Source organism: Aethalodelphis obliquidens, unplaced genomic scaffold (genome assembly GCF_003676395.1).
Source record: "Aethalodelphis obliquidens isolate GAN/ISIS:26980383/991018 unplaced genomic scaffold, ASM367639v1 scaffold18, whole genome shotgun sequence".
Taxonomy (NCBI): domain Eukaryota; kingdom Metazoa; phylum Chordata; class Mammalia; order Artiodactyla; family Delphinidae; genus Aethalodelphis; species Aethalodelphis obliquidens.
The window spans coordinates 22,701,434-22,723,683 of NW_020837962.1; the positions used below are offsets into that span (position 1 = coordinate 22,701,434).

Sequence of the window (22,250 nt, forward strand, 5' to 3'; positions counted from 1 at the left end):
TCATCTCTTCTATTTTTTAAGACCATTTTTATAAGGATATTGATTTCTGCATTTAGAGTCTTAAAACTTCATAGCTAGACAAGGCAACAAAGATCATTTAGTAATTACCAACATTTGATATTTTTAAAGTACTCAGAAAGAGAATGTGATGTGCTCCAAATCACAGGGGAAATATACTTCACCAAAATAGTGTAGGCATTTCACAAATCAAATAAGCAAACAACGGCAAAAACAAGCCCCAGAGAGGGGAGACAGAAATGAGTAAGCAGAGTTGCTATATCATCTAAAATGTCCAGTTTTCAACAGAAAATTACAAGACAGCAAAAAGGATAGGTACATGTACAAAAAGCCTTGGAGGGAAATGAGCAACAGAAACTATCTCAGAGGAGGGCCAGATGTCAGATTTAACAAAGACTTTAAAGTAGCCATCACAGGTATTGTTGTGGACTGAACATTTGTGTCTCTGCACCAAATTCAAAGTTTGAAATCCTAGCCTCTAATGGTGATGATAGTAAGAGGTGCAGCCTTTGGGAGATAGTTAGGTCATGAGAGTGAAGCAATCATGAGTGGGATTAATGCTCTTATAAGAAACCTGAGAGAACTAGTTTCCTCTCTCTGCTCTTTGCCATTTGAAGGCACAGCAATAAGACAGACATCTGCAAACCAGGAAGAGGGCTCTCAACAGAATCCAGTCATGCTGGCACCTGATCTTGGACTCCTCAGCCTTCAGAATGGTTAGAAATAAATGTTTGTTGTTTAAGCCACCCAAGACAGAAATGCTCAAATAACTAAAGGAAACCATGCTTGAAGTAGTAAAGTGAGGTATGAAGACAATATCTCATGGAATAGATAATATCAATAAAGAGAGAGTAATTATAAAAAAGAACCGAATGGAAATTTTGGAGTTGAAAAGTATGACTGAAATTTTTTAAAAAATGTATTAGAGGAGCTCAACAGTAGATTTGAACTAGCAGAAAAAAGAACTAGCAAATTTGATAGATCGATAGAGATTAGACAATGTGGGGGACAGAGAGGAAATAAGATGAAGAGTAAAGATCCTCAAGGAAATGTGGGACACCTTTAAGTTCACCTGTGTATGCATAGTGGAAGTATTTGAAGGAGAGGAGAAAGAGAAAGAAGGAAAAATGTTTGAAGAAATAGCAGCTAAAAACTTCTCAAATTTGCTGAAAAACTTTGATCTACGCACTCAGGAGGCTCATCGAACTTCAAGTAGGATAAATGCAAAGAGATCCACAAATAGACACATCATGATAAAAGTGCTGAAAGCCAGGGCTTCCCTGGTGGTGCAGTGGTTGAGAGTCTGCCTGCCGATGCAGGGGACGCGAGTTTGTGCCCCTGTCCGGAAGGATCCCATATGCCACAGAGCGGCTGGGCCCGTGAGCCATGGCTGCTGAGCCTGCGCGTCCGGAGCCTGTGTTCCGCAACGGGAGAGGCCACAGCAGTGAGAGGCCCGCGTACCGCAAAAAAAAAAAAAAACTGCTGAAAGCCAAAGACAAGGAGAACACCTTGAAAACGAGAAAACTGAATCATCTCTTATAAGGGAAGGGAACCCCCAGAAAATTAATGGCTGATTTTTGATCAGAAACCATAGAGGCCAGGAGGCAGTGGAACAGCATATTCAAAGTGCTTAAATAAAAACTCTTAACAAGAATCTTATACCCAGCAAAATTATCTTTCAAAAATGAAGGTAAAATTAAGATATTTCCAAGTAAACTAGAGAGAGAGAGAGAGAGAGAGAATTTGTTGCTAGCAGACTAGCTTTACAACAAATATTAATGGAAGTCCTTCAGACTGAGAGCAAGTAAACCCAGATGGAAATTGGAATCCACACAGAAAAACAAAGAGTCAGTAAAGGTGATCATGTATTTATAAAATACAGTATAAGTGCATATTTTTTCCTTTCTTCTATTACCTAATTTAAAAAGCAAGTGTATAAAATAGTATGTAAGTAATTGCATTGTTGGACCTAGAATGTATAATGTAATATATTCGACAGCACAAAGGATATGAGTGGGAGCAGAGTTGTATTGGAATAAGAAAATGAAAACAGATGGTAACTTGAACCCACAGGAACAAATGAGAACCGAAATGGGTAAATAAGAAAGTAAACATAACAAATGTACAAATATACACTTGCCCTTCTTTCTTATTGCAGCTTCTTTAATAGATACAAAATTATATTACATAATAATTATAATGATGAATTGTATTTGCAACATCTATAGATGTAATATGTATGATAATAATAGCACAAAAAGGGAGTATGGTAAATAGAGCTATATAGGAATAGCATTTCTATTTCTTGTTGGAATTATGTTAGAATAAATTTGAAGTTGATTCTTATAAGATATATATGGTAAACCCTAGACCAGCCACTAAGAAAATAATGAAATAAATAGTGAAAAAGATCATTAAAGGAATTAAAATGTTACACTAGAAATAGTCACTGAATGCAGAATAAAGTAGTAACTTTGCTGTACACCTGAAACAGTGTAAATCAACTGTACTTCAATTAAAAAAAAATAAAGCAGTAAATGAGGAATAAAGGAACAAAACAGACATAAGATATACAGAAAACAAAAAAATTAAATGGCAAATATAGATTTAACTATATCAATAATAACACTGGGCAGCTCAATATTAAAAAAACAAATAACGCAATCAAAAAATGGGCAGATGACCTAAATAGACGTTTCTCCAAAGAAGACATACAGATGGCCAAGAAGCACATGAAAAGCTGCTCAACATCACTAATTATTAGAGAAATGCAAATCAAAACTACAATGAGGTATCACCTCACACCAGTTAGAATGGGCATCATCAGAAAATCTACAAACAAGAAATGCTGGAGAGGGTGTGGAGAAAAGGGAACCCTCTTGCACTGTTGGTGGGAATGTAAATTGATACAGCCACTATGGAGAACAGTATGGAGGTTCCTTAAGAAACTAAAAATAGAATTACCATATGACCCAGCAATCCCACTACTGGGCATATACCCAGAGAAAACCGTAGTTCAAAAAGACACATGCACCCCAATGTTCATTGCAGCACTGTTTACCATAGCCAGGACATGGAAGCAACCTAAATGCCCATCAACAGACAAATGGATATAGAAGATGTGGTACATATATACAACAGAATATTACTCAGCCATAAAAAGGAACGAAATTGGGTCATTTGTAGAGACGTGGATGAATCTAGAGACTGTCATACAGAGTGAAGTAAGTCAGAAAGAGAAAAACAAATATCATATATTAATGCATATGTGGAACTTAAAAAAATGGTACAGATGAACCAGTTTGCAGGACAGAAATAGAGACACAGATGTAGAGAACAACATATGGACACCAAGGGGAGAAGGTGGCGGGGGGGTGGGTGGTGGTGGTGTGATGAATTGGGAGATTGGGATTGACATATATACACTAATATGTGTAAAATGGATAACTAATAAGAACCTGCTGTATAAAAAAATAAATAAATAGCATTAGATGTTGTATTAGTCAGGGTTCTCCAGAGAAACAGAACCAGTAGGATAGTGCATATCTGTGAAAATTATTTTTCATAATGAACTGGCTCACACAATTATGGAGGCTGACAAGTTCAAATCTGCAGTGCGGGCTGGCAGACTTGAGACCCATGAGCCCCAGTGGTGCAGTGCTAGTCTGAAGGCCAGCAGCTTGGAGACCAAGCAGAGTCAATAGTGCAGACGAAGTCTGAAGGAAGTCTCCCAGGGAATTCTCTCTTGCTCAGGGTGTCAGTCTTTTTTGTCCAATTCAAGACTTCAACTGATTGGGTGTGGTCCACCCACATTTTGAAGGATAATCTGCTTTACTCAGCGTTCACCAATTTAAATGTTAATCTCATCCAAAACTTTGCCTTTCAAAGTAACATAAAATTAACCATCACAGATGTGAATGGATTAAACAATCTAATCAAAAGGCTGAGATTGTGAGACTGGACTGAAAAACAAGATCTGATTATCTGCTGTCTACAAGATCCAAATATACAAATAAGTTAAAAGTAAAAGGATATGCTAAGATATATCATGCAAACAGCAATCACAATGCTTTGAAGCTAGATTGGTTATAATATTGTCTAATATTATTGTCAATAATAGTATTAGACAAAATATACTTTAAAACAAAATATGTTATTAGAGATAAAGAGGGGAATTTTATAATGATAAAGGACTCAATCCATTAGGAGTGTATAAAAATTATAAACATACCTGTACATAACAGCAGACCCTGAAAATACATGCAGCAAATCTGACACAATTGAGAGGAGAAGTAGACAATACGATTAGAGTCAGAGACTTCAATGCCCCATTTTCAATATTGGATAGAACAACTAAGCAGAAGATCAACACAACAGAAATAAAACAGAAAAACTTTATTTCAACAGAAATAAAAGACTCAAATAACACTATACGTGATGTGCACCTAACAAACATTTTTAGAACACTGTACCCAGCAATAGTAGAATACACACTCTTCTCAAATGCACATGAAATGTTCTTCAGGATAAACCTTATGCTTGGCCATATGTAGATGGCTGTCTTCTGTCTTCCTCTGTGAATATCTGTATCCTAAGCTCCTCTTCTTATAAGGACATTAGTCATATTGGATTAGAGCCCTCCCACATGACCTCGTTTTACCTTAATCAATTTTAAAGGTCCTATCTGCAAATGCAGTCACTTTCTGAGGTACTGGGGGTGAGGGCTTTGACTTATGAATGAATGTTGTGGGGAACAATTCAACCCATAAGACATTATAAATAAACATTTGCTTGTTTGACTGAGGACCCCTTGTAAAGGAAAAAAAATCATTGTTCCCTGGTGTTAATATAAATTATTTTAAAATGATGCCACTTGTATAAACATAAAACTAGGTAGAAACTTCTTATGTGTATAGGCTTTTATAATCATAATCCCAGTAGATTTACAAGTGAATACAACAAAATCCAAAATCAATCAAGTTCACATTAACAATAAGATAATGAATTATATTACATTGTTTTTTGTTATTGTTTTACCTTAAATCATTATTACTTTGGTTTTTGTGGTTTTTAGTTCTAAAATTTCCATGTGTTTTTTCTTTTTATCTTGTTTCTTTGCTGAGACTTTCTATTTTTTATTCATTTGTTTCAAGCATGTTCCTAGTTGCTTGTTGAAGCATGTTTATAATAGCTTCTTTAAAATCTTTGTCAGACAATCCTAACATCTTGGTGTTGGCATTTGTTGACTGTCTTTTGTCATTCAAGTTGAGATCTTCCTGATTCTTGATATGAGTGGTGTTTGATTGAAACCTGGGTATTTGGGATATTATGTTATAAGTCTCTGGATCTTATTTAAATCTTGTCTTTTAGCAGGCCTCCTCTGATACCACTCTGGAGGGAGAAGGGGAGCACTCCCTTATTACTTGCCAGATGGAAGTGGAAAAGTCCAGGTTCCCCACTCAACTGCATTGACACCCATGGGGGAGCAGCTCCTTAGTACTGCTCGGTGGGGGTGAGAGTTCAGGCTCCCACTAGGTTTTTGCCGACACTATGCCAGCTAGGATGGGAAGGGGTACTTTGTCTTTACTCCCTAGAGAAGATGAAAGTCTCTAGTGCCTGCTCGGCCTTCTCTGACACCACTTGGCAGAGGGGGTATTGGGACAGCTGTCACAGCCTGATGTGGGTGGAAATCTAGGCTTTCCCCTTGACCTTCACTGGAAGGAGTGGGATTGGAGATGCAGACTTTTAATCTGTGATGTTTGGCTGGAATAGAGCAGTTATTGTCTAAAAGTTTCCTGTTTTGCTAGGCTGCCCCTTTTCTGGTCCATTGGAACTGAGAGAGCAGACTTTTCTTGGGGCTCGTTTTGTCTGTGCCCATTGGTGTTTCTGGGTTGCTTGCTTCTCCAGTACCCAGTCTGGACACATGAAGTAAAGTGAAAACCTGGCCAACTCATGCCATGTTGTTCTTCAGGACCCCACGTCCCTAACTGGTCTGACTTCTTTTCTCCACCTTTCCAATTTTCTTATTTTTTTTATACATAATTTCCCATTTTTTTTAGCTGTACTTAGTGGAAGAAATAGGGGAAAGTACTACTCCATCTTTCCAGAAGCAGAAGCACTGATTTTTATTATAGAAGCATTTATTTGGAAACTGAATATTTCACTAGTTGACTTGATTCTCTTGCTTTTGAACTTGATAGCCATCATCTGAGTTACCAACATTATTGGCGTTATACTTCCTTTGGATAATAAACTTGTCTTTAACTACCCATTATTCTTCTAGCCAATCCACTTAAAAGACACCCTGGGAAATTACGATGTAGGTATTTCGTGAAAAAATCCTAGTTGAGAGTTGACCACTCACTGCATTTACTGCTGACAAAGATTGATGCATAGACTGCTCTATGTACCATCTCTGGTCAACCCTAAACAATAAAGATAATACCACTCCGGCTATTGTTTACATGCAACGTACCTGATTTTGCCTCAGTCCTCCCACTTTCTCTTTTCCAGCTACGCAAAATCTTTCATCATTACTACAACCTCAAATACAAATGCAAATAAAGTTGCCTTTCATGAATTAGTTGCAGGGTGACCCTGAATATGTTTGTATTAATTTATTTTAGCTTGTCATCAAAATTAAAAATTTTTAATTGCAAAATTCATTGAATTCATGGGTTCTGGAGGCTATATCTATAAATTCACAAGAGCCCACAAACTCTAGTTTGAGAAACTTAGGGCTTGATTATTTCCAAATCTAGCTGGTTAATGAGAAGAGTTACGATGTACTGCAAGCTAGCCTTCAGGTAGCTGTTAAATATTGGGGCACATGAATGGGGGAAAGGGACAGGCAGGCACCATCTGGCTGGTGGAGGAATGATGATGATGATACGTCTGTATCATTCGCTGACAATCCTCCTCTGTATCCCTGGACACTATCATTTCCAGTGTGATTCAGCTGATTTCCAAATACCAGTATCTGCATCTCTGTGCCCAAGGGCTCTCTCCAGAACTACATGTGGCAGGCCAGAACTGCCAGGGAATTAACACTTCCTGGAGGAGCCCTCAGCTCATGATTCGCAGGATATTGGGGTATTCATCCTTACTCTGGAGTGGGATATCATTGAGGCTTGTGTTTGTACCATTGCCCAGAATGTCCATTTGGTATTTCCAGTTTCCCACTGTGGTGACTTCCTCGCTAATACATCCTTTATTGGCTGCCTTCTCTTCCTGTCTCATATCCCCACCCTCAGTGTTTCCTCTACCTCCCAAATAAAGTCCTTGCACTCAAATTCTTATCTCAGGGTTTGCTTCTGGTAGAAAAACACTTTTACTTATGATACCTCGTTTGACCCGTACAACAACTCTGGATGGTAGGAAGTTATATTACTCAAGAACTGCGAAGGAATGTGAACCCCATATTCTGTTTGGTTATTTTATGTCTCCCAAGAACAGCACCTGGCACATTACAAGATGTTCAATAAATAATTGATGAATAAATGAAGAAACTGATGCTCCTTTAAGTAATTTGATCAAGTTGCCTGTGAGAGAGCCAGGACTCCAAACACAGTGCTCTCTGCAGTCTACACTCAGGGTACTGTTCCTAACACTCTTGTCTCCGATAATGGTTTGTGGAGGAACTTAAAGATGATTTAAATATGCCAGTATCAGCCGGTTCTAAACCATAGCAATGTCAATGTTTTCAGGGTTGGTAGAATTGATTTGTTAGTGAAAATATTAAAGATATTTATGGCTCGAATTGCCAAGTCTGCTTGTTGATATCACACAGACATTTGGGATCACATCATTCCCACGGTGGCCCTCTGGAGCAACACAGCCCCATAAAATAGAGGCAACTAGTCTTTTTCAGCTCCAAAATAGTTAAACACATCCTAGTCCAAGCCTTGTTTTTATGTTCTCCTCATCAGTGGTGTGAACATCTTAAAGTCACTTCACTTGAAGGAACCTCATTCTTTAATACTCTAATTTGAGCTTAAAAAATCATTTTATACCTCCTTTATGCATTCTAATGATTCCTGTAATAAATGGACATTTGTAGGTAAAACGATATGCAGGAGTAGAAACAAAGAAAAAATATCCATTGCAGTTAGCTATTAGATTAGATACTAACTCATTAATCAAATTTTACTTAAATCCTGCATCTTCCCCCAAATGAATGGTTATTCTGTGAAACCATTTTGATCCCCGGGCACTGCTTTCCCTAAACTCCTTAGAGTCATCAGGCACATTAAAGGGTATCCGATTTCATTGGTCTAAGCTGAGTGATCGCAATTCATCAAGGCATGAAAAGTCTGTCCAGTCTTGTGGAATATCATTAAATGGTTCAAGGACGTTTCTAATCTTAATGATGGCCAAGGGGGAACAACTATTATGATGATGAATGGGAATGAATATCTGGAGAAAGTTCAAGGCATGTTATACTTACAAAGACTAATACACGTTGTTTATCTAAATCATCCAACTGATTAAAGAAACACACAAAGCCCAAGACAGTTAAAAGCAGAGAACCAAATAGGGTTTGACCTACCCTGGTATATTTATCGCTGACCATGTCATGCGTGTAAAATGTATTGCTCCACCAAGATACTGTGTATATAAATTGGGAGGGTCTTTTGAGGCTGATGTTGAGTAACATAGGCTGTCCAGTTTATTGCCTGGCTAAATATTTATATAAAATGAGTTCATTGATGGTGGGGAAGCCTCCATAAAAGGAGTCTTTCAATGTTACTAACTGACTAGCTACAACGCCCATGGCTTAGCAAGAGCTAGGTGGTGGTAACTTAGGTACTTTCGCTCCTAAAACCAATTCCTGAGCAGCTTAGTGTTTTTAATCCCTGACCTGAGTTAAACATTTTTGTGTGTATGGAGCCAAGTAAGGCACTACCCTCTTGGTTCTAAGAGCAGTTCAGAATCTGCAAGGAAAGGGAAAATGCTTTTCGGTACACATCCAGAAGAAGAATGCTCTTTGGAGCCATCTCTTGATGGGAGAACATGGCTATTAAATGCACACCATTTTTAGCACAGGGCAGCCAGTGCTGAGTTAAACGAGGGAAGACTCATTTCATATCATAAAGGCCAGAGAAAAAAATCTCTTACGCAGGGGGACTTTGTCTTGGCTGACCTTTCCCTCGGCAGGAGGAGGAAAAAATCAACCATATAGGTGGCTGGGAGGATGTTGGGCCATGATCCAAAGACTTAATCATAGTAAATATCTTTTCAGTAGTTCTGGGAGAGGTAGGTTATCGGGCTGAAATAGTGCAGCCATTGCTTAAAGGATTGTTTAAGGATAAGCTGGAACAGTACAAGACTTAGAATTAAAGACTTTCTTCACTTGAAATCTGACACACCTCGTACTTCTGGTTTTCCTCATACCTCCCTGGTTTCTCTTTCTCTGTATACTTTCATGGTTTCTCTTCACTTCCTGTCCTCTGAACATTGGTGGTCTCAGGGCTTGGTTCTCAGCCCTCTTGTCTCCATAGATGATCTTATTGAGTCTGACGGCTTTAAATATCATGCCTCCCAAATCTCCAGCCTGAACTGCACCTGAACTCCAGACTGTTGACTTGCATCTCTACTGTGACATCTAATAAAGCATTTTCAGAATATGTCCAAACCTTTAGTTTCTGTCTATCCATCCCCTTACCCCCTCCCCCAGAATTCACCATTTCAGTTGAAATTATTCTTTTACTCAGCTGCTGTGTTAAAAATCTAGAAGTTGTCTGCTTTTTTTCTTACCTCCACAAAATATATTCTGAACTGCAGCATAAGGAGTAGGCTAACTTAGAAAGATACACTCTAATTTGGTCTTGGGAGATGTAGTAAGTAGGGCATCTGATGAACAGCAAACTACTCCAGGTCACTTCATGTTCTTTTTTCTTTTGATGGGCATAGGTATTTCAGCAGAGATGCCAAATTGGCCCATCTCAGGGCTCAGATATGTAGACTTCAAATCCTGGGTCTTTGTTTTCAAAACTAGGAGTTTCAGTCCAGATCTATTAAGCTCACAGGCAGGAATACAGGGCAAATTGTTGTATGTCAAGTGGACCTTTGTTATCTGTCCATCTTTGGTTACTGTAGGCCCAAAAGATGTGAGGGGAATTGATAAGACCAAATCAGCACCTGCCCCTCCCACAATGGCCATGGCACTATTCATCTCCATCTTCTGGCATCTTTTCTTCCCTAAGGAATTGTCTCCCCTTCTTAACCTCACTTCACTCTCAGCTCACTGCAGTTGAGAAGACATGGCCCATCCTCTTCAGACTCCCAGACCAGCATTTTCGTATTTCTTACTTCATTTTTCATAATCAAACATTTTATAATGAAGAAATGGAATTCTTTACTTAAATGATGATGAAAAACATTTCTTTCTTATTAAAGGAGCTAGAAAAGTAATACATTGCTATACTAGAAAATTTTAAAAATACGGACAAAGAAAAAAATTAAATTTCCTTACAGTCCCATCACTGAGAAATAATCACAACTGTTAACATTTTTAAAGGTTTTCCTTTCATTTTTTTCCAGTGCATTTATATTCAGGATAAAATATTGTCCCAAATCTTATCTGCAATGGAACTTTTTTGTGAGTTATTATACACACAACTTCTCATGGGAAGAAACTGGCATTCATAGTAAATTGCAGAAGCAATTTTCTGATAGATTCTGATGGGATTGAGAAACTCATCCTCCCAGTTGACTTTCAGCTGACTGTCAGTAAATATTCTACAGATCTTTAACTAGACATTTTTTTTCTTTTTGTATCTGGTCATAACAATGATTATCTAACCATTTCTTTTCTTATAAAATGTCTCCATTAAGAATAAATCCTTGGGGCTTCCCTGGTGGCGCAGGGGTTGAGAGTCCGCCTGCCGATGCAGGGGACATGGGTTCGTGCCCCGGTCCGGGAAGATCCCACATGCCGCGGAGCAGCTAGGCCCGTGAGCCATGGCCGCTGAGCCTGCGCGTCTGGAGCCTGTGCTCCACACGGGAGAGGCCACAGCAGTGAGAGGCCCACAAAACGCAAAAAAAAAAAAAAAAAAAAATTAGCAAAAAAAAGAATAAATCCTTGAACTAGCCTGCTGTATTTCCTTTTCCTGCAGCAAGATTGTCATAAAACTTTAGTGTATGCTCTTAACCAAATTATCTAAAAAAGTTATTTTTTTAAATTACCATACATGAGACCTTGTTGCTTTGTAATAAGAATAAATTATTTTTACACCAATTATATATTCCCCAAAGACTCTGTCTCAAAAATCTGGATGTCCTGTCCACAGGAGATACCTCTGGTGGATCCTATTTTGAGAAGGCGCAGGGAATGTTTACTGGAAATCAAGTAAACAGTACACACCTTGAGAACCAGCACTGTGCTATATTATACTTTTATCCCAGGAAAAGAACCAAATGCTTACTGTGAGGGTAGTAAGTATAGACACTAATAGGTCATAGCATCATCAGAGGGACCATGACCTAATTGCTAGAATGGTCACAGCTAACACTTACATAGCTCTTAGTATATGAAAGTATACTTTAACTCTTAGAATAAAAGCACTTCATACATATTAGTTTAATCCTCATAACAACCCTTTGAGGTAGGAACTATATGTTCCAATGGAGAAACTGAGGTACAGAGAGATACTATGACTTTCTCAAGGTGAAATAGTTAATGGCAGAGCCAGAATTTTAATCCTACTTGAGCCCCCATGTCCTCAACCCTCTACTGATCCTCAACACCATAGAGATAAAGGCCAAGGGACCCACATTCTTACTCTGGTTCCGTCCTGCTTTTGACCAGCTGTGGACCCTTGGGTGTGCCATTCATCTATTCCACAAATATCTGTTGAGCACCTACATAAGAGAGAGTCTCCAAAGGGGGCTGCCATCAATTCCTTCCCTCTCTGTATATGCGTTTTGTTTCTCCTCCCTTTGAATCTTGACTAGCCCGGTCACTGCTTTGACCGATAGAATGAAGCACAAGTGAAATTATAGGACTTCTGAGCCCAGGCCCTAAGGGGATTGGAAACTTCTATTTTCTTCCTCTTGGAACATTCCTTTTGGAACCCAGCTGTCCTACTGTGAGGAAGCACAGCAGGCACAGGGAGAAGCCCATGTAAGATAGCTTCAGTGAGGCAACTAGCCAGCAACCTGCATCAAATGTTAACTGCGTGAATGAGGCCATTTTGGACCTTGCAGTTATCCCATTGTCTCAGTCATTATCATGTGAAACAGAAGAATCATGAACAGTAACGTAATGTTTAAACAGCTAAGTTTGGGGCAGTTAGTTAAGAAGCAACTGGTAACCGAAACAACCTACTATGTGCATATGACACCTCATCTTTAAAATGTGGACATTAAGACCTATCTCATTGGTCTTTCAGGAATGCTGATGAAGTAGAAAATTCCAAGTATAATTGTACCAATGCAGTATGGAAACTTCAGTCCAACATTTGAATATGTATTTTTAATTATACCCAAAGAATACTAGACAACAGATATGTTGTCTCTTCTCTTTGGTTCTCTTCTTATTTGAAACATATTTGCTTTCTGTTCCATTCTGTGAAAGAGAAGTGGCCAGAAGAAACAAAATAGTTATCTGATCCTGAAGACAAAGGAATTGAAGAGAATGCTAATGAATTCCTAGCCTGATAGGGGTGAATTTATCCTTCAGCCTGCAAGGTTTTCCTTCTCCATTTTCAGTCTCTTACCTGGCAATTACTCATTCCTCCTATCTCAGCCTGAGGGGCTTAATCCTTTGCAGATTTCTCACAGTAGGCCCATTAAATGCTTCTTTGGCACCACACAGCCTTCCTTTACAGCACTCAGCACAGTTTATAGTGACTCATATTTGTGGAATTAGTTTATTAGTGTCTCTCTTCCTTACTTTATGGAATGAGAATCAAACCTCTTTATATCTCCTGGTTCATAGAACTCAAAAAGAAAATTGAATGAATGTATAAATGAACTGGAAAAGGGGCTAACAGAACAAAACTGCCAAGGCAACAGCTGTGACTTTACAAATATAATTGAAAATCTGCATGTGTTTGTCAACTGCCAACTCCCCAAAAGACCATATCAGTACTCTGTTGATCAAGTAAAGCTGTTTAGTACTTACTGCCATAAGGGAGAACCCCACCTTGACAAAGTTTTAGTAGTAGCTTAAAAGGGACTGGTCAAGGGCAGATATGTATAGGTGAAACAGGAGGGAAGGGGGCAGGGCACAACTTTTAAAAGGATGACAAAGCCATGAGACATGACATAAATTGTTAAAACCAACTAGGTCCAAGATGGAGGACGAGACTTCCACTAGATTTTGAACCTCAGTATATGCTCATTGTAACACATCAGCACACTAAATGACACACCCACAGGTGCCATGACAGTTCCAAGGCTGACCATAAAAGGTCAACAAGTGGGTGGTGGCCCAATTCCTGGAAATCCACACCCCTTCTCCCAAATAGCTGGAATACTCCTCCCACTCATTAGCATATGAAATTACCCAGCCCTATAAAAAATGTCAACCCCAAACCTTGGTGCCTCTTGCCTTCTGAGATGGCCCACACTCTGTCTATGGAGTGTGTTTCTCTCTAAATAAATCCACTTCTTACCTATCACTTTGTCTCTCACTGAATTCTCTCTGTGATGAGACATCAAGAACCTGAGTTTCACTGAGTCCTGGGACCAGGTGTGTGATTTCAATTAAAAGGCCATGGGGGAGACCTTCAAGATGGCAGAGGAATAAGATGTGGAGATCACCTTCCTCCCCACAAATACATCAACAGTACATCTACATGTGGAACAACTCCTACAGAACACCTACTGAACACTGGCAGAAGACCTCAGACTTCCAAAAAGGCAAGAAAATCCGCATGTACCTGGGTAGGGAAAAAGAAAAAAGAAAAAACAGAAACAAAAGAATAGGGATGGGACCTACATCCCTGGGAGGGAGCTCTGAAGGAGGAAAATTTCCATACACTAGGAAGCCCCTTCACTGGTGGAGATGGAGGGTGGCAGAGGGGGAAGCTTTGGAGCCATGGAGGAAAACACAGCAACAGGAGTGCAGAGGGAAAAGCAGAGAGATTCCCACACAGAGTATCAGTGCCGACCAGCACTCACCAGCCTGAGAGCCTTGTCTGCTCACCCGCCGGGGCAGGTGGGACCTGGGAGCTGAGGCTCGGGCTTTGGAACTCAGACCCCAGGGAGAGGACTGGGGTTGGCTGTGTGAAGATAGCCTGAAGGGGGCTAGTATGCCACAGCTAGCCTGGAGTGAGTCAGGGAAAAAGTCTAGACCTGCTGAACAGGCAAGAGAGGTGCGACAGGCAAGACCATTGTTTCTGGGTGTGCGAGAAGAGGGGATTCCTGCTCCGTGTGCCCACAGAAGACAGAGCACTGCCTAAGTGAGCTCCAGAGATGGGCATGAGTCACGGCTATCAGCTCGGACCCCAGAGACAGGCATGAAACACTAACACTGCCACCGCTGCCACCAAGAATCCTGTGTGCAAGCACAGGTCACTGGCCACACCCACCAGGAGTCTGTGCAGCATGCCACTGCCAGGGTCCCGAGATCCAGGGACAGCTTCCACGGGAGAACACATGACGTGCCTCAGGCTGTTACAATGTCATGTGGCCTCTGCCACCGCAGGCTCACGCTGAGTTCCAGTTACAACTACTGTACCCCTCCCTCTCCCTGGCCTAAGTGAGCAAGAGAGCCCTAATCAGCTGCTGCTTTAACCCCCTCCTGTCTAGGTGGGGAACGGACACCTGAGGGTGGCCTACATGCGGAGGTGGGGTCAAAACAAAGGTGAACCCCAGGAGCTGTGCAAACAAAGAAGAGAAAGGAAAATTTCTCTGTGCAGCCTCAGGAGCAGCAGATTAAATCCCCACAATCAACTTGATGAATGCTCCATCTGTGGAATACCTGAATAGGCAATGAATGTTCCCAAAATTGAGATAGTGGACTTTGGGAGCAACTGTAGACTTGGGGTTTGCTTTCTGCATCTGATTTGTTTCTGGTTTTTATGTTTATCTTAGTTTAGTTTTTAGTGCTTGTTATCATTCATGGATTTGTTTACTGGTTTGGTTGCTCTCTTTTTTTTAATTAAATTTATTTTAATATATATATATTTTTTTTCCTTTTTTCTCTTTGTGTGTATGTGTGTTTCTTTGTGTGATTTTTGTCTGTTTAGGTTTGCTTTTACCATTTATCTTAGGGTTCTGACTTTTCGGGTTTTTTTGCTGTTGTTTGTTTGTTTTCTTTTTATGAGTGTGTTTATGTTTCTTTGTGTGATTTTGTCTATTTAGTTTTGATTTTACCATTTGGTTTGAGGTTCTATCTGTTCAATTTATTTCTTTTTTATTTTTTTTCTTCCTTTTCTTCTGAGCCATGTGGCTGGCAGAGCCTTGGTGCTCTGGCCTGGTGTCAGGCCTGAGCCTTGGAGGTGGGAGAGCCAAGTCCAGGACGTTGGACAACCAGAGACCTCCTGGACCCATGTAAAATCATTCGGCAAGAGCCCTCTCAGAGATCTCTATCTCAACACTAAGACCCAGCTCCACCCAAAGGCCAGCAAGCTCCAATAATGAATGCCCCATGCCAAACAACTAATAAGACATGAACACATCCCCACCCATTAGCAGAGAGGCTGCCTAAAGTCACACTAAGTTAACAGACATCCCAAAACACACCTCAAGATGTGGCCCTGCCTACCAGAAGGACAAGATCAAGCCCCACCCACAAGAACACAGACACCAGTCCCCTTCACCCGGAAGCCTACACAAGCCACTGAACCATCCTCACCCACTGGGGGCAGACAACAAAAACAACAGGAACTACGAACCTGCAACCTGCGAAAAGGAGACCCCAAACACAGTAAGTTAAACAAAATGAGAAGACAGAAATATGCAGCAGATGAAGGAGCAAGGTAAAAACCTGCCAGACCAAACAAATGAAGAGGAAATATGCAGTCTACCTGAAAAATAATTCAGAATAATGATAGTAAAGATAATCTAAAATATTGGAAATAGAATGGACAAAATACAAGAAACGTTTAACAAAGACCTAGAAGAACTAAGGAGCAAACAAACAATGATGAACAACACAATAAATGAAATGAAAAATTCTCTAGAGGGAATCAATAGCAGAATAACTGAGGCAGAAGAATGCATAAGCGACCTGGTAGATAAAATAGTGGAAATAACGGCTGCAGAGCAGAATAAAGAAAAAAGAATGAAAAGAATTAAGGACAGTCTCAGAGACATCTGGGACAATATTAAATGCAATAACATTCAAATAGTAGGGGTCCCAGAAGAAGAGAAAAAGAAAGAGTCTGAGAAAACTATTTGAAGAGATTATAGTTGAAAACTGCCATAACATGGGAAAGGTAATAGTCAAGTCCAGGAAGTGCAGAGAGTCCCATACAGGATAAATCCAAGGAGAAACACACCAAGACACATATTATTCAAACTATCAAAAATTAAATACAAAGAAAAAATATTAAAAGCAGCAAAGGAAAAGCAACAAATAACATACAAGGGATTTCCCCATAAGGTTAACAGCTGATCTTTCAGCAGAAACTCTGCAAGCCAGAAGGGAGTGGCAGGACAGATTTAAAGTGATGAAAGGGAAGAACCTACAACCAAGATTACTCTACCCAGCGAGGATCTCAATCAGATTCAATGGAGAAATTAAAACCTTTAAACACAAGCAAAATTTAAGAGAATTCAACACACCAAACCAGCTTTACAACAAATGCTAAAGGAACTTCTGTAGGCAGGAAACACAAGAGGAGGAAAAGACCTACAAAAGCAAACCCAAAACAATTAAGAAAATGGTAATAGGAACATACATATCAACAACTACCTTAAATGTAAATGGATTAAATGCTCCAACTAAAAGACACTGACTGGTTGAATGCATAGAAAGACAAGACCATATATATGCTGTCTACAAGAGACCCACTTCAGACCTAGGGACACATACAGACTGAAAGTGAGGGGATGGGAAAAGATATTCCATGCAAATGGAAACCAAAAGAAAGCTGGAGGGCAATACTCATATCAGACAAAATATACTTTAAAATAAAGACTATTACAAGAGACAAAGAAGGACACTACATAGTGATCAGCAGATCAATCCAAGAAGAAGATATAACAATTATAAATATTTATGCACCCAACAGAGGAGCACCTCAATACATAAGGCAAATGCTAACAGCCATAAAAGGGGAAATCAACAGTAACACAATCATAGTAGGGGACTTTAACACACCACTTTCACCAATAGACCAATCATCCAAAATGAAAATAAATATGGAAACACGAGTTTTAAATGACACATTATATCAGATGGACTTAATTGATATTTATAGGATATTCCATACAAAAACAGCAGATTACACTTTTTTCTCAAGTGCTCATGGAACATTCTCCAGGATAAATCATATCTTGGGTCACAAACCAAGCCTCGGTAAATTTAAGAAAATTGATATCATATCAAGTATCTTTTCCAACCACAACACTATGAGACTAGATATCAGTTACAGGAAAAAAATGCAAACACATGGAGGCTAAACAATACATTACTAAATAACCAAGAGATCACTGGAAGAAATCAAAGAGGAAATCCAAAGATACCTAGAAACAAATGACAGTGAAAATACGATGACCCAAAACCAATGGGTTACAGCAGAAGCAGTTCTAAGAGTAAAGTTTACAGCAATACAATCCTACCTCAAGAAACAAGAAACATCTCAAATAAACAACCTAACCGTACACTTAAAGCAATTAGAGAAAGAAGAAGAAAAACAAACAAAAAAACCCCCCAAAGTTAGCAAAAGGAAAGAAATCATAAAGATCAGATCAGAAATAAATGAGAAAGAAATGAAGGAAACAATATCAAAGATCAATAAAACTAAAAGCTGGTTCTTTGAGAAGATAAACAAAATTGACAAACCATTAGCGAGACTCATCAAGAAAAAAGGGAGAAGACTCAAATCAATAGAATTAAAAATGAAAAAGGAGAAGTAACAACTGACACTGCAGAGATACAAAGGATCATGAGCGATTACTAGAAGCAACTATATGCCAGTAAAATGGACAACCTGGAAGAAATGGACAAATTCTTAGAAAAGTAAACCTTCCAAGACTGAATCAGGAAGAAATAGGACATATGAACTGACCAATCACAAGCACTGAAATTGAAACTGTGATTAAAAATCTTCCATCAAACAAAAGCCCAGGACTAGATGGCTTCACAGGTGAATTCTATCAAACATTTAGAGAAGAGCTAACACCTATCCTTCTCAAACTCTTCCAAAATATAGCAGAGGGAGGAACACTCTCAAACTCATTCAACAAGGCCACCATCACCCTGATACCAAAACAAGACAAAAATGTCACACAAAATAGAAAACTACAGGCCAATATCACTGATGAACATAGATGCAAAAATCCTCAACAAAATACCAGCAAACAGAATCCAACAACACATTAAAAGGATCATACACCATGATCAAGTGGGATTTATCCCAGGAATACAAGATTTCTTCAGTATACACAAATCAATCAATGTGATACACCATATTAACAAATTGAAGATGAAAAACCATATGATCATCTCAATAGATGCAGAAAAACTTCTGACAAAATTCAACACCCATTTATTATAAAAACTCTCCAGAAAGTAGGCATAGAGGGAACTTACCTCAACATAATAAAGGCCATATATGACAAACCCACAGCAAACATCATTCTCAGTGGTGAAAATCTGAAAGCATTTCCTCTAAGATCAGAAACAAGAGAATGCCCACTCTCACCACTATTATTCAACATAGTTTTGGAAGTTTTAGCCAAAGCAATCAGAGAAGAAAAAGAAATAAAAGAATCCAAACTGAAAAAGAAGAAGTAAAACTCTCACTGTTTGCAGATGACATGACACTATACAGGGAGAATCCTAAAGTTGCTACCAGAAAACTACTAGAGCTAATAAATGAATTTGGTAAAGTAGCAGGATGCAAAATTAATGCACAGAAATCTCTTGCATTCTTATACACTAATATTGAAAAATCTGAGAGAAATTAAGGAAACACTACCATTTACCTTTGCAACAAAAAGAATAAAATACTTAGGAATAGACCTACCTAAGGAGGCAAAAGACCTGTATTCAGAAAACTATAAGACACTGATTAAAGAAATTAAAGACGATACAAACAGATGGATACACACACACACACACACACATATATATATATTCCATGTTCCTGGATTGGAAGAATCAACATTGTGAAAATGACTATACTGCCCAAAGTAATCTACAGATTCAATGCAATCCCTATCAAACTACCAATGGCATTTTTCACAGAACTAGAACAAAAAATTTTACAATTTATATGGAACACAAAAGACCCAGAATAACAAAGGCAATCTTGAGAAAGTAAAACGGAGCTGGAGGAATCAGACTCTGTGACTTCAGACTATACTACAAAGCTACAGTAATCAAGACAGTATGGTACTGTCACAAAAACAGAAATATAGATCAATGGAACAAGATAGAAAACCCAGAGATAAACCCATGCACATATGGTCACCTTATCTTTGATAAAGGAGACAATAATATACAGTGGAGAAAAGATAGCCTTTTCAATAAGTGGTGTTGGGAAAACTGGATAGCTACATGTAAAAGAATGAAATTAGAACACTTCCTAACACCATACACAACAATAAACTCAAAATGAATTAAAGACCTAAATGTAAGTCCAGACACTATCAAACTCTTAGAAGAAAACATAGGCAGAACACTCTGTGACATAAATCACAGCAAGATCCTTTTTGACCCACCTCCTAGAGAAATGGAAATAAAAACAAAAATAAACAAATGGAACCTAATGAAACTTCAAAGCTTTTGCACAGCAAAGGAAACGGTAAACAAGATGAAAAGACAACCCTCAGAATGGGAGAAAATATTTGCAAACAAAGCAACCGACAAAGGATTAATCTCCCAAATACACAAGCAGCTCATGCAGCTCAATATCAAAAAAACAAACAACCCAACCCAAAAATGGGTGGAAGACCTAAATAGACATTTCTCCAAAGAAGACATACAGATTGCCAACAAACACATGAAAGGATGCTCAACATCACTAATCAATAGAGAAATGCAGATCAAAGCTACACTTAGTTATCACCTCACACCAGTCGGAATGGCCATCATCAAAAAATCTACAAGCAAGAAATGCTGGAGAGGGTGTGGAGAAAAGGGAACCCTCTTGCACTCTTGGTGGGAATGTAAATTGATACAGCCACTATGGAAAACAGTATGGAGGTACCTTAAAAAACTAAAAATAGAACTACCATATGATCCAGCAATCCCACTACTGGGCATATACTCTGAGAAAACCATAACTCAAAAAGAGATATGTACCACAATGTTCATTGCAGCACTATTTACAATAGCCAGGACATGGAAGCAACCTAAGTGTCCATTGACAGATGAATGAATAAAGAAGATGTGGCACATATATACAACAGAATATTACTCAGCCATAAAAAGAAACGAAATTGAGTTACGTGTAGTGAAGTGGATGAACCTAGAATCTGTCATACAGACTGAAGTCAGAAAGGGAAAAACAAATACCATATGCTAACACATATATATGGAATCTAAGAAACAAAAGGTTCTGATGAACATAAGGAACATAAGGAATAAAGATGCAGACTTAGAGAATGGACTTGAGGACATGGAGAGGGGGAAGCGTAAGCTGGGATGAAGTGAGAGAGTAGCACTGACATATATACTCTACCAAATGTAAAATAGGTAGCTAGTGGGAAGCAGCTGCGTAGCACAGGGAGATCAGCTCGGTGCTTTGTGACCACCTAGAGGGGTGGGATAGGGAGGGTGGGAGGGAGACACCACAGGGAGGGGATATGGGGATAGATGTATACATATAGCTGATTCACTTTTTTATAAAGCAGAAACTAACATACCTTTGTAAAGCAATTATACTCCAATAAAGATGTTAAAAATAAATAAATAAAAAAGACCATTGGTTCAAGTCCCAATCTGGCTTTACCTGGGTTTGAATCCCAGCACATGGGTTCAAGTCTCAATCTGAGTTTCACAGTTTCATAGGGGCTTAGATATATTTTGAGTGGTTTAAGGCAGGCTTTTAAATGTGGGGATTCCACCTGGGCATATTTCATGATTTAATAGAGACTGATGGACACAGAAATGTAAGGGTTCTGGAACAAGTCATGCTTTGATAAACAAGAAGGACTGCTCCCGGGAACAATCTGTTGACCTGAGAAAGGGGCTGGTTGAGTTTTTTAAACCATTGTTTAAAAATAAATAGATTTTCAGGAAGCTCCTGGAGTGAACACTGAAGATATTTACTGGGCAAGAGTATTCTGAAATAATAGTAAAGTCATATTCATGTAGGTTTAGTTCTGATAATTAAGTCATGAGGCTGCTGGCAGCTCCCCAATCCCCAAACCCATTGTCCTAGGACTGAGTATAGAAAGGCAGGTGATTTCTCTGACCTTTATGTGCTGAACGTAGAGACGGTGCTTTATAACAATTGCTCATACCGTTGACTGTTAAATCTGGGAAAATCTGTGGGCATGCCTGGGATACTAACTGCTGCTTTCCCATTTCTTGAATTTAAGCCATAAAGCCTTATTATTTAAAATAGTAACATCTTGGGAATCCCCTGGCAGTCCAGTGGTTAGGTCTCGGTGTTCTCACTGCCGTGGCCCCGGTTCAATCCCTGGTTAGGGAACTAAGATCCTGGAAGTCACATGGCCAAACAAACAAACAAAAAGTATCATCTCAATAGCCTGAGGTCGAGAGATATGGATTTGTGATGCTTCTCTCTTTTTGTCCTTTCTCTGACTTTATTTTTTGATTTATGGTTGCTTTATAGGACAAAGTGTTGGCTTCCCTGTCAGAAATCCAGTGGGAATGAAGAATGAAAGGAAGAAGCACCAGCACGTTAGTATAACAGTGGATGATTCTAAGGAGGTCTGATCATTTAGGGAGCAGTAATTGTTGGGTTATGAGCACGTTTGCATATGGTATGAACATGGCTACTTTGCTGCCAATGTGAGGATCTCCAGAAGACTCTTTGGGAATGGGGGATGTCCTTGGCCAAGATAAACAGGACTAGGAGGTTAGGAGGAAGGAGAGCAGAAACAGTTACACAGAGGCAGTTAAGTGCAGCTAAGTTTTCATT

At 39.1% G+C, this 22,250-nt stretch overlaps 1 protein-coding gene across 1 annotated transcript in view; it reads left to right on the plus strand.

Annotated features, from left to right (window-relative positions):
* The window catches only part of TASP1 (taspase 1), a 273,636-nt gene extending 251,505 nt beyond the window's left edge, over positions 1-22,131 (plus strand). The window contains exon 14 of the mRNA XM_027118166.1: positions 21,942-22,131. Coding sequence (XP_026973967.1) covers positions 21,942-21,983 — 42 coding nt within the window. The 3' untranslated portion in view covers positions 21,984-22,131. The remainder of the gene's footprint in view (positions 1-21,941) is intronic.
* The last annotated feature ends 119 nt before the right edge of the window (positions 22,132-22,250 follow it).